The sequence below is a fragment of the Lycorma delicatula genome, chromosome 12 (genome assembly GCF_047948215.1).
Source record: "Lycorma delicatula isolate Av1 chromosome 12, ASM4794821v1, whole genome shotgun sequence".
NCBI classification, from domain to species: domain Eukaryota; kingdom Metazoa; phylum Arthropoda; class Insecta; order Hemiptera; family Fulgoridae; genus Lycorma; species Lycorma delicatula.
In genome coordinates this window covers 22001892-22015402 of record NC_134466.1, presented here as the reverse complement: position 1 = coordinate 22015402, position 13511 = coordinate 22001892, and the positions used below count along the sequence as shown (strand labels likewise).

Sequence of the window (13511 nt, the reverse complement as noted above, 5' to 3'; positions counted from 1 at the left end):
CAATGCCTTACATATAGAAATCATTGAATGAAATTCATAAAAATTAGTTAATCCATTCTGAATATACAAAACAAAACAATCGATATAAAAAAAATTAGGCTTTTGATAGCTTCTGAGTCCAAAAGTGATAAAGAAAAAAGTGATTTTATTCCACCCATTTATTGGGAGATGAATAATACAAAACACAATCAGAAAGTATATTAGTTACCTAATTATTTTTTTTGTCTTCAGTCATTTGACTGGTGTGATGCAGTTCTCTGAGATTCCCTACCTAGTTCCATTCGTTTCATTTAGGTATATTCCCTGCATCCCTAATAGATCCCTAATAATTTGTTTTACATATTTCAAACGTTGCCTGCCTGCACAATTTTTCCCTTCTACCTGTCTCTTCAATATTAAAGCGATTATTCCAGGATACCTTAATATGTGGCTTATAACTCTGTCTCTTCTTTTAACTATATTTTTCCAAATGCTTCTTTATTCATCTATTTGCTGCAACACCTCTTCATTTGTCGCTTTATCCACCGATCTGATTTTTAACATTCTTCTATAGCATCACATTTCAAAAGCTTCTAGTCTTTTCTTTTCAGGTACTTCAATTGTCCAAGTTTCACTTCCATATAAAGCAACGCTCCACACATATACTTTCAAAAATCTTTTCCTGACATTTAAATTAATTTTTGATGTAAACGAATTATATTTCTGACTGAAGGCTCGTTTCGCCTGTGCTATTCAGCATTTTATATTGCTACTGCTTCGTCCATCTTTAGTAATTCTACTTCCCAAATACCGAAATTCTTCTACCTCCGTAATCTTTTCTCTTCCTATTTTTATATTCAGTAGTTCATCTATATTATTTCTACTACATTTCATTACTTTCATTTTGTTCTTATTGATTTACATGCGGTAGTTCTGCGTAGGACTTCATGCATGCCGTTCATTGTTTCTTCTAAATCTTTTTTACTCTCAGCTAGAATTACTATGTCATCATCTACCTAATAAACATTATTAAATTACATGAAAAAATTTATTTACCCTTTGAATAAAATTCGGAAATATAAGACTCATAAGACCTATTTACTCTCCCTTCATCATTATAAGCAAAATTAAACTGCATTAATGTCCCATATATAAAAGAAAATAATCATTAAAATTTAATATGAAACGATCTATAAAGTCTGGTGACATCAAAATCACACATTCAGAACTTTTCAACTTTAAAATTATATTTTTGGTTAGAAGAGAAGGGTCATAAATGTTAAATCTCTAAAAATCTCAACATATAAAATTTTATCTGATTAGCATACTTTTCTTTATATACAGGAGCGACAATGAATCAAGTGATTTTGCAAAACTGTTTTTTCAAAGATAAGAGTTGAGTAGGGATGAAACCGCTATTACCATTTTGTAGCTTACTGAAAAGCGTTTAATTACAATGGAGCAGTGGAATGGAGAGAACAATGCGCCTTTGCTATGGAAGTGTTTTAAAAAACTGGTGATAGTGAAGTAATTACTCAGCATGAATTTCAAAAACATTACTTAATTTATCACAATCTTGCTGATCCATCGGCTCATGCCATCAAGACTTGGGTTCAAAACTTTGAGGCGACTGGTTCTACGCTAAACAAGAAAGATGGTAGTTCAAAAACGGTATGTACATCTGAGAATATCGCAACTGAGAGAGAGGCATTGTCAAATTTTACACAACCTCAAATTTCACCTGTAAAAGATTCAAATAATTCTTTAAATACAGGAACATGACTATGAAAACAGGGTAAATTTCTGTCAAACTTTACTGCAGTTAATTAATGAAAGGTTAACAATTTATTGATGAGCGATGAGGCTCAATTTAATTTGACAGAATTTGTTAACAAGCAAAATTTCTGGCACTGGGCTCCTAAAAACTTTAGAATTCCCCTAGAGATTTTGCAAAGAATAACAGGTTACTTTAGCAAGAGACTTACTGAGTATGTAAGGTGAAATAGCAGTCATCTGCAAAAGGTAAAGGTCATCTGTAAATGGTTTCATATCTAGTTTCTATCTGGTTTCATGTTATATTCATAATTGTTAAAATCAAATAAAACTAATAATTACTCTTAACAATGTTTTTAAAATGATTCGATTCATTGCCACATCTGTACAATATTTGTAAAGTTATATGCTATAACTATTTAGCAAGGAAAAGTAAAAATAAAGGGCAGAATTCTATAACTTTATAAACTGATTTAGATGTAAGAAAGATAAACTTAAAAAGCAAGAAAGCACTTACAAATAATTAATTATGATTTAATTTATTTGTAGACACTTTTAGAGTGTTTTATTTCCCAAGTTTATTTAAATAAACGTTTATTCTTGTTCTTGCTTTGTATGTAAAGAAAATTCATGATGACTGTAATAATATTAGGTGGCAGAGTGGTAGTGCTTTTTATCTGAAGGTTCTGTGTTTGAGTCTTCTGTCAGGTGTGGGATTTATTTTATAAGTTATAAAAATTCATTCTCATCCATCGGCAGCTGTTATAGGGCATCAATCTGTTGTTGTTATTGTTAAAAAAATAAATAAAAAACAAAAATTAAATGTTAATTTTTAATTAATAAAAACCAACTTATGAAGAGAACATAATAGTACAGAAATATAGCAAACAATAATGATGATTACAGTAATATTCTAATAGTGTAATATAGTAATTCATTATGCATTATGCTACAAATAAATATTTTTTTGTACAATCAACAAAAAACTAATTAAAACACAAAAGGAAAATCACATTTTCTAAAAAAAAAAAAAATTAAAATTTTTTTAGAGACATTATAAAATGAATTATGTATTGGTTTAGAACCATAATTGAAAAACACAATTGGTCACATGGTAGATTAATAAAGAAGAATTGCAAAACAATTATAAATAATTTTTAAAACTCAAGACCTCAAATGAAGCAAAATAAAAAACTTAACGCTCACGATCCAAAAGACTTCTTGTTATTCTCTAATTGATTTCAAAAAATCATGCTTACTTCTTAAACTTGCTTCTTAAAATTATGACTGCTCATTCTAATGAATTTAATAATATTTAAATTTTTTATATCTAATTAAATTTATGTAAATATAAGCTAAAACCAATGATCAAAATTTTTTGATTTATAAACAGCGGTTTACTGATCTATACAAAAAGCTCCATTAATTATTTTTAAAGGTTTTTTCTTCATAATAAATATAGCTCGGCTTAAAAATATATTTCATAAAACAACAGAAGGCACGTTATGTACGCCTTCTTCTGTTTTATAAGCCTTTATGATTTTATAAATGTCATTTATGAAAAATATTCTTAAGTCTTCTGTAGAAACAAACTAAAATTATAGTCTTACTAGGTAAGTTTCCAATAATCTGAACTGAATTTCTTAAGAATTACAAAGATACACTATTAACAAATTATATTTTTCAATACCATAAAATATATTTCATAAACCGATTGTCAAATTGGATTTTAATTCCCAGTCTTTTCGTCGTAAAGGTATAACTAAAATTGAATTTTATTGCAAGCATATGACTTGATATCCAGATAAGTATAATATCCTTCAGTAAAATACAGTAGTATTATACTGAGGCTTTTGAGATGCGGATATAGACAAGGATGGAAAAATTAAGATGGACAGATAAAATGAGGAGTTAATGAACTGGACTAAAGAAGAAAAAGAAAAGGTAACCGGTTATGACATGTGGTTAGAGGAAGTAGAATTTTGACGACCGCATCGGAAGACTTAGTAGAAGGAGAAAGGAAGCGAGGAAGAAGAAGGGTAAAGTTAATAGATGAGGTGTAGATTGGAAACTACAAGGGTAAGAGAATGATGAAGGGGGATGGAAACAGCGGTGGCATAACAGACCGCTGGGCAGAAGACCAGATGATGATTTTTCTCTGAGCCAAAATAATGGTAAACCTATTAAAATGGTATGTATTATTCTTAACACTAGACTAAAGCGAGACAAATATATCAAGTTACTATCTCAAAAGTTATAACAGACGGTAGAGTCTATCTAATCTGAGTTAATATGAACAGGGCTCTTAGATTAGAGAAAAATTCACATTATTGGAAATGTAAAACATAATGTTAAACCTAACAATATTATGAAAGATGGGTTTAATTAATATACTACTATATAATATGATCAAAAAATATAAATAAGAAACAGAATCAAAGCTATAAATTCTGGTTTAGAGTTTAAAAAATGGCTATTGGAAAAAATCCAGCCAGCAGTTTTGTCCGTAAAGATAACGGTTTGAGGTGTAACTAAAAAAAAAAAAAAATAATTTTTAAAATTCTAATTTAAACTCTGAATTTGGCAGCAAATTGAAAATGAATACCTAAAAACATCTTGTTAATTCTTTATATAAGGATATAACAAGATCCTTTATATAAGGATTTGTTAATCCTCTTTTGTTAGTGATTAATACCCTTCAGTATAGCTTCTTATGATCGAAGTCATCAATTAAGAAATGCTATAAATAGGAAGTGCAAACTGGCGAAAGAAGAGTGGATTAAAGAAAAGTGTTCAGAAGTGGAAAGAGAAATGAACATTGGTAAAATAGACGGAGCATACAGGAAAGTTAAGGAAAATTTTGGGGTACATAAATTAAAATCTAATAATGTGTTAAACAAAAATGGTACACCAGTATATAATACGAAAGGTAAAGTCGATAGATGGGTGAATATATTGAAGAGTTATACGGAGGAAATGAATTAGAAAATGGTGTTATAGAGGAAGAAGAGGAAGTTGAGGAGGATGAAATGGGAGAAACAATACTGAGATCTGAATTTAAGAGAGCATTAAAAGATTTAAATGGCAGAAAGGCTCCTGGAATAGACGGAATACCTGTAGAATTACTGCGCAGTGCAGGTGAGGAAGCGATTGATAGATTACACAAACTGGTGTGTAATATTTATGAAAAAGGGGAATTTCCGTCCGACTTCAAAAAAAGTGTTATAGTTATGATACCAAAGAAAGCAGGGGCAGATAAATGTGAAGAATATAGAACAATTAGTTTAACTAGTCATGCATCAAAAATCTTAACTAAAATTTTATACAGAAGAATTGAGAGGAGAGTGGAAGAAGTGTTAGGAGAAGACCAATTTGGTTTCAGGAAAAGTATAGGGACAAGGGAAGCAATTTTAGGCCTCAGATTAATAGTAGAAGGAAGATTAAAGAAAAACAAACCAACATACTTGGCGTTTATAGACCTAGAAAAGGCTTTCGATAACGTAGATTGGAATAAAATGTTCAGCATTTAAAAAAAATTAGGGTTCAAATACAGAGATAGAAGAACAATTGCTAACATGTACAGGAACCAAACAACACCAATAACAATTGAAGAACATAAGAAAGAAGCCCTAATAAGAAAGGGAGTCCGACAAGGATGTTCCCTATCTCCGTTACTTTTTAATCTTTACATGGAACTAGCAGTTAATGATGTTAAAGAACTATTTAGATTCGGAGTAACATTACAAGGTGAAAAGATAAAGATGCTACGATTTGCTGATGATATAGTAATTCTAGCCGAGAGTAAAAAGGATTTAGAAGAAACAATGAACGGCATAGATGAAGTCCTACGCAAGAACTATCGCATGAAAATAAACAAGAACAAAACAAAAGTAATGAAATGCAGTAGAAATAACAAAGATGGACCACTGAATGTGAAAATAGGAGGAGAAAAGATTATGGAGGTAGAAGAATTTTGTTATTCGGGAAGTAAAATTACTAAAGATGGACGAAGCAGGAGCGATATAAAATGCCGAATAGCACAAGCTAAACGTGCCTTCAGTAAGAAATATAATTTGTTTACATCAAAAATTAATTTAAATGTCAGGAAAAGATTTTTGAAAGTGTATGTTTGGAGTGTCGCTTTATATGGAAGTGAAACTTGGACGATCGGAGTATCTGAGAAGAAAAGATTAGAAGCTTTTGAAATGTGGTGCTATAGGAGAATGTTAAAAATCAGATGGGTGGATAAAGTGACAAATGAAGAGGTATTGCGGCAAATAGATGAAGAAAGAAGCATTTGGAAAAATGTAGTTAAAAGAAGAGACAGACTTATAGGCCACATACTAAGGCATCCTGGAATAGTCGCTTTAATATTGGAAGGACAGGTAGAAGGAAAAAATTGTGTAGGCAGGCCACGTTTGGAATATGTAAAACAAATTGTTAGGGATGTAGGATGTAGAGGATATAACAAAATGAAACGACTAGCACTAGATAGGGAATCTTGGAGAGCTGCATCAAACCAGTCAAATGACTGAAGACAAAAAAAAAAAAAAAGATCGAAGTCACCGACACAAACACATGCGTGCGCACGCATGCACACACAACTGATCTGAGTAGAGGTTTTATTGAATTAATACACGACTCTACACATTACTCGGTTGTTCTGCAACACAATGAATCGGTTGACGTGTTTACCAAAACATACAACAGTGATCGCCACATAGCAATTTTGTAATAGATTTGTTTGATGGAGATATGACTACCCAAATCGGTTGCCAGTACTTCAAATGATCACAAAGTTGTAGGTTTATCCTGCCAGATTTATCGGCTTTTTTTAAATCTGTTTTTATTATTTCTCTACATTATATTTTATCAAAAAGTGTTTGTTTATAAAATAATTATTAATCTTTTTCCCCAGAAAAATTATATACATCAACAAAAAAAAATACTATTTATTTTTGGTTTTTTTTATGAATAATTTTCTTTAAAAAAATAATAACAGTACCGAAAAGTCACAACTACAAACTACAATGATTTATTAAAATAAAAAAAAACAAAAATAAAAAAAATATTACCTACCACAGGCATTGCGATTAAAAACTCCAACATATGTTTTTTAAACAAACTTCTGTCCATGGTAACAATTGAACTGAAAAACAAGGAAAAAATTAATTAATTTGTATCATATGTATAAGATTGGTTTTTAATATCGTATGAATACAGTACCCTATATAACATTTAAACAAAAAAAATTATAAATTACATAATTTTGCGAACAGATATAATGATAAATATACATAAAATAAATTTAACAAACAGCAGTACAAACAGAATGTACTTTCCGTTTCTCTTTTTCTGTTTAGCCTCCAGAACCACCATATGGTATTACTTCAGAGGATGAATGTGAATGAAGTGTAGTCTTGTACAGTCACGGGTCAACAACTCCTGAGAAGTGTGGTTAATTGAAACCCAACCGCCAAAGAACATCAGTATCCAAGATCTAGTATTCAAATCCATATAAAAGTAACTTTACTAGGATTTGAACCTCAGAACTTTCGACTTCATAATCAGCTGATTTGCGATGACGAGTTAACCACTAGATCAGCCCGGTGCGCTAACCAAACTTAAGGGACTCATTCAGAACATCAGAATAAAAAGTTCATGTGGAGAACAAATGCCCTAACTCACTTCAGTATCCATCCCTCTCTTTGCCATTTTGTGTTTTTTCAATAAAAATTTATATCTTAAGAATGGATTGAGGTATTTTAATGAAATTTAATGTAATTGTGCCTGACAATATCTGTTACAAAATAAATAAGTTTGAAAATTCCAAAATGGCGGCTATTTAGATGTTTCAACATTAATATTCCATAAATATTAATTTTATAAAATTATGTTTTATTAGATAAATGTTAAATCTTTTATTGTGAAAAAAATGTCATCTAAATTGTTCAAATTGGTTAATAAGTAGCTGAAACTGTTAAAATGTATAGCAAAAATTATGCAGTCTGACAATTTTGTACTTTTCTATTATTACTAATAATAAAGATTATTATTAATTATTTTGAATTCAATTCATGAAGGAAGTGAAAACAAGCACAAAATTAATAACTAGACTGTAAAAGTTTTGCGATGTACTTTATAACAGCCGTATCTTAGCTATTTAGGAACAAATTTGAACAATGAGGTATTAAATTCATTTGCAATAAAAGGTTTAATGTTTTATGCAATAAACATAATTCGACGAAACTAATATTTAAAGAACTAATTGATTGAAAAATATAAATGGCTGCCATTTTTAAATTTTCAAACTTATTTATTTAGCAAAAGAAATTGTCAGGAATAATTACATAAAATTTCATTAAAATATTTCAATCGGTTAAGATACAGACTTTAGTTTTGTAAAAAAAAAAAATAATTCAAGTTTACTGACAAGACTGTTCATTTATTATTAATAATAACAAAATTATTCTTAATTGAGTTTGTGAAGGAAGTGAAAACAAGCACAAAATTATCAGACTGCATACAATTTTTATGATCCAGTTTATTCAACTATTTATCATGGATTTGAAATTATAATGGACTTGAATGTACAAGGTGCCATTTAGTTCCCAATAAAAGATTCAATACAATTCAATGAAGTATTTACATTATGTGATATTTATCATTATATTACATTTTTTAACATTATGAGAGGCAAGAGATACCAGTTGTTACAACTCACAATTGAAGGGAGGTACAAGGTAAAAGATCTGTTAGGAGGCGGCAGAATTCTTGGTTGAAGGATATTTGACGATGGTACAACTGCATGTTGAAGAAAGTGCATGCTACATCACGTTCAGAGCTGGCTACATGGACCGCCAACCTTCGCCAAGGAGAAGACGCTTAATAGAAGTGTTTACGGAGCTATTAATGATTAAAAAATTTAAACGGCTGCTATTTATTTTACAGAAGACCTCGTCAAATACATTAACTTCAAATTTCATTACATCTCGATACGTTCTTAAGATATAAAGTTTTATTGAAAAAGTAAAAATTCTGAACAAAGGGAAAATGAGGCATCAACATTTTTGTTATTTTAATATCCTAAATCCTTCTTTTTAATGTTCTAAATGTCCTTAAATTTTGGCAAACACAATTTTGATTGTGTAATCAAACTAGCAGTTATATGTGCCAGTTTCAATCTTAGTCAAAATGTTATGTAATGTACAGACTAATCAATGAGATTGGGGCAAACTGTAAAATACCAATTATCCGAGGAGGTAATATGAGCTTTACTTCATTGACATTCTATACATCAACATGGTATGCAACAAGTACAAAGAAAAAAGTATACCATTATAACATCCTCACAGTGACAATTTCATATTTGATGACTTTTATAACAATACACTGTTCAATGATTAACAACAATAGTATTTTATTAACAACTCATTTTATTAAACTGTCTTTAACAGATGTTTCATAAAGCACGCAATCATATGCAAAAATTATTTAAGTGATCTACATTTTTTCTTTCCGTGAATTATTTGAATCTGAAACAGCTCATAAATCTTTTAGAAGCTGACAACTATGATTTTTGTGTTAGCAGTACAATGAAACATATATTCATCTAAAAATACTTGAAGCGAAGGGATTATTTTTAAAAACTAATTTTTGTCATGGTCGATGATATTTTTGATAAAGTCAAAAAAGTAAAACCTTTAAAGGTTAGCATAAGACTTTAAACACTTTCAAATGAAAAAATTCTTTTATTTAAATAAATACTAAACAAATACCTGAACAGAGGGTGGAGAAAGAAATAAAGAAAGCAAGGGAGAGAAAAAAAAAAGAGAGAGAGACATGAAACTTAATTGTATTAATAATTAAAACACGGTTTTATATATAAATATTAGAGATAAAAAAAAAATAATACATACTTTTCAGTAGCAGTATGATTTCCAATCATCCAAATATCACAAAACGATCGAGCAACTAATGAACCCGCTACAAGCATCAAAAAGCCAGCCTCTGGCGTAAATACTCCTTTAACTGCTAAACCCAAGATATGCTTAATTTGTTTAAAAAATACTACATCGACTTGAGCTTTTGTTTTTGAGGTTGTTTTCTGAAACAGAAAAAACAAATAAAACATAATAAATAGAGATAGACAAGAAAAAAAATTCTAACTACTATACAAGACACGATCAGAAATTAAGTACCATTACATTTTTTTAATGATAAATGGAGATTAGTTTTAAATAACACTATTATTAAATTATCATACCGACAAGGAACCACTTCAAATGTAAGACCAATTGAAAGACTGGGCTCTAAGGAAATAATCCATTTGTTTCCAGTCACATTACACGATGAATTCTTATGTTTGAGCAGCAGTAAAATAGTTCTTTTTGGTTTGTATCTCACCAATCATCGCTTGTTGCATTTGCATCGTAAACTTATCAGAAACTTGACTGGTTTTACATTTCTTACTTTCAAAAACAAGATAAAAGACCCATTTCATAATCTGAAAGTCCTTCAACTGTCTTGAATACTTTAATATAAAAAACAACTGTAAACTTCTTCTTCTAAACTGGTATCATATCAGTGTGCACGGGAGCAGAGACGATCAAAACTCTCAAGTGTCCATATTTGGAAAAAGTATTCGGTACTTACTTTCCGAGGGTATCAAAGACCGGTAAAAGACACCAGCACAGGACTTGATGTCAAATAAGTCTCACCGTTAAATGCCGGTTAAAAACTACAGTGTTTTCTGTTGAATATGACAAAGCTCTCTATGTATATAGTTGATCATCTCTGCCAATAAATACTACTTCCATGAATGATTGGCTTGACCTCAAGGATGCAACATAGCATATGGGTTGTTGTTATATAAGAGGGTGGTAGAGCATGAAAAGGCAAAACCCTGGCATCTAAAACCAGAGTATTTGGCTAAATGATGGCAATCTTGGCATCCACAGAGGAAGGTTATATGATGGGTTAATGCTCAAATCATCTAAAAAAATTAAATCTTGTTAATGGTACTGCAACTCAAGCCTATTATTTACTGCATCTTCAAGGCATATTACTTACTGATTTTTTTAAAACTATATGACATTTTTTGACTATATTTTATGGCATTTTCACTAAATAGTAAAAGTAGATTTTGAAAAGATTTGAACAACTATACCAAGATTGATAAAATATAAAGAAGCTTAATATAAATCACGTGCTTTAATATGGAAAAAAAAATCACTTTTAGTATCCCCAGAAGGAAAAAATGGACACCACAAAGAAGAAAAGAGGATTCTAAGCAACTTAGCTACCTACACAGATGGTGGTCAGATTATTCTTTCTTAGATCCCTTTTGATTCAATCCTTCCAGTTATCGATTCTTTGGGTATAGTTCTGCTGATATCTACTAGGTTTTCCATGCTGAGGATACTAATAACTGAAGAACTACTAGATCCTTGGTACGTGATACAGGGATTATCTATGAACCAGCACAGGAACTCCTCCTGTCTACATAATAATCACTATGACTGAAATGATCATTGGTAAAGCCTTATAATTCCCTAAAAAAAGAAATATTCTTAGAAATTATAGACAAGACAAAAAAAATTGTGAAATCCCAATATGGCCCAAAATGGAGGGAGATGAACTGAAAGTTTTGTTGTGGTGTAATGAACTTATTCAACCTTATATACTCTCATTTTCATTATTTATAAAAGTCATGAAAGAGATCTATAAAGAAGTAAAGAGAAGAATAACAACCTATATCTAGAGCATGGTTGTACACTTACGACATCGTTATTTGGAAATTAAAATAAAATTAAATCTTATATCACCTGTTTAAAAATAAGTAGGAAGATCAGGAAAGGAAATAATCTTACAGAAAAGCAATATGGTATTGTTTACACATCAAAATTTATAATGCATAAATATACAGAATGATTCAGGAGGATAGGGCAATACTTTGACATCTCATTCTAGAAGCTAAAAATAAGAAAAAAGTTCATATAAACAAGTTCATATAAAACGCTTCGTTAGCGAGTTATATAGACTGAAAGATTTCGCCCGAGTTTCAGTTCCTCCGGGTAAATTAAGGCTTTCTGAAATTCTGGGAAAGTCAATTAAGGTGCAAATTTAATTGTTTCTTATGGTTTTTGAGCTGGGAAATCGAAACAAATAGGTCCCAGAACTGTATCTCTCTTAGTTTCTAAGATATCCCGTGTAAAACGCCAAAAATAGGGTCAAAAAACACATTTTTTTTTAGGTTTGACGTACAATAACTTTGTTAAATTAGCAATAAATCATACGTTTTTTTAAACGTAAATTGTAGAAAATTTAATTATAAGAAGTTTGATGTAAATAATGTCAACAGAAAACAAATAAAATTTTAAACACGTCGACTTTTATTAACAACAAAACCGACGAAAACTTAGAAGAAAATGTTAAAAAAAGAAAATAGATGTGTCTAGGTAGTATAATAACTTTAGACCTACGGTAAACAAGTTGGCAACACTGATTTTTTTCATTTCAATTGGTTTAAATGAAATATCCAAACGTATACTTTTAAAAATCTTTTCCTGACATTTAAATTAATTTTTGATGTAAACAAATTATATTTGTGACTGAAGGCTCGTTTCTCCTGTGCTATTCGGCATTTTATGTCGCTCCTGCTTTGACCACTTTAGTGATTCTACTTTGCAAATAACAAAATTCTTCTACCTCCATAATCTTTTCTACTCCTATTTTCACATTCAATGGTTCTTTATTATATGTTGATTCTTTGTTATTTATACTACATTTCAGCACTTTCGTTTTGTTCTTGCTTATTTTCACGCGGTAGTTCTTGCGTAGGACTTCATCCATGTCATTCACTGTTTCTTCTAAATCCTTTTTACTCTCGGCTAGAATTACTATATCATCAGAAAATCGTATCATCTTTAACTTTTCACCTTGTACTGTTACTCCGCATCTAAATTGTTCTTTAACATCATTAACTGCTAGTTCTATGTAAAGATTAAAAAGTAACGAGGATAGGGAACTTCCTTGTCGGACTCCCTTTTTTATTACGGCTTCTTTTTTATGTTCTTCAACAATTACTGTTGCTGTTTGGTTCCTATAAATGTTAGCAATCGTTCTTCTATCTCTATATTTGAACCCTAATTTCTTTAAAATGATATCTCGTCATCGTATAGTCGGACCCGTATTCTTCGAACAGACAGTAAACCGTAAAGTATACAGGAATATTATGCGTCAATTTGTGTCCCTCCTGGAACCTCAAGAACGGTATGGCTGGTTTCAGCAAGTTGGCGCTACATAACAAACCTCTCGAGAAACCGTGGATTTTTTGTAAGAGTTCTTTGATGATCGAATATTAAGCAAGGGCTTATGGCCTCCAAGGTCTCCAGACCTCACATCTCCTGACTACTTTTTGTGGGGCTATATTAAGTCCGAGGCCTTCAAAAACAATCCTCACACTATTGAAGAACTTAACAGACTTAATCGCGAATATTTCCAATGCGACTCTCAAAAAGGTTTCTGCTAATATGCTGAAAAGAATCCGTGCGTGTATAACCGCAACAGGTGGGCATTTTGAGCCTATTATTTAACAATTATGTAAGTAATAGCTTTTTATTAAATCTCTTTTGTAAGTAATAAATACATTTTTTATTCCACCTAAATTTCCCTTTCTTAAATTACATTTAAAATTGGGTAACAGGACTAAATAATCAGTCTGTATTAATATTTATACAGATTTAAAATTTTAAAAA

General features: G+C 30.5%; 1 protein-coding gene across 1 annotated transcript in view; it reads right to left on the bottom strand.

Annotated features, from left to right (window-relative positions):
• Positions 1-13511, bottom strand: part of Abcd3 (ATP binding cassette subfamily D member Pmp70) — a 166556-nt gene that overhangs the window by 46401 nt on the left and 106644 nt on the right. Inside the window, exons 3-4 of the mRNA XM_075379646.1 lie at positions 9672-9859; positions 6832-6901 (exon numbers count right to left, since the gene is read on the bottom strand). Coding sequence (XP_075235761.1) covers positions 6832-6901; positions 9672-9859 — 258 coding nt within the window. The remainder of the gene's footprint in view (positions 1-6831; positions 6902-9671; positions 9860-13511) is intronic.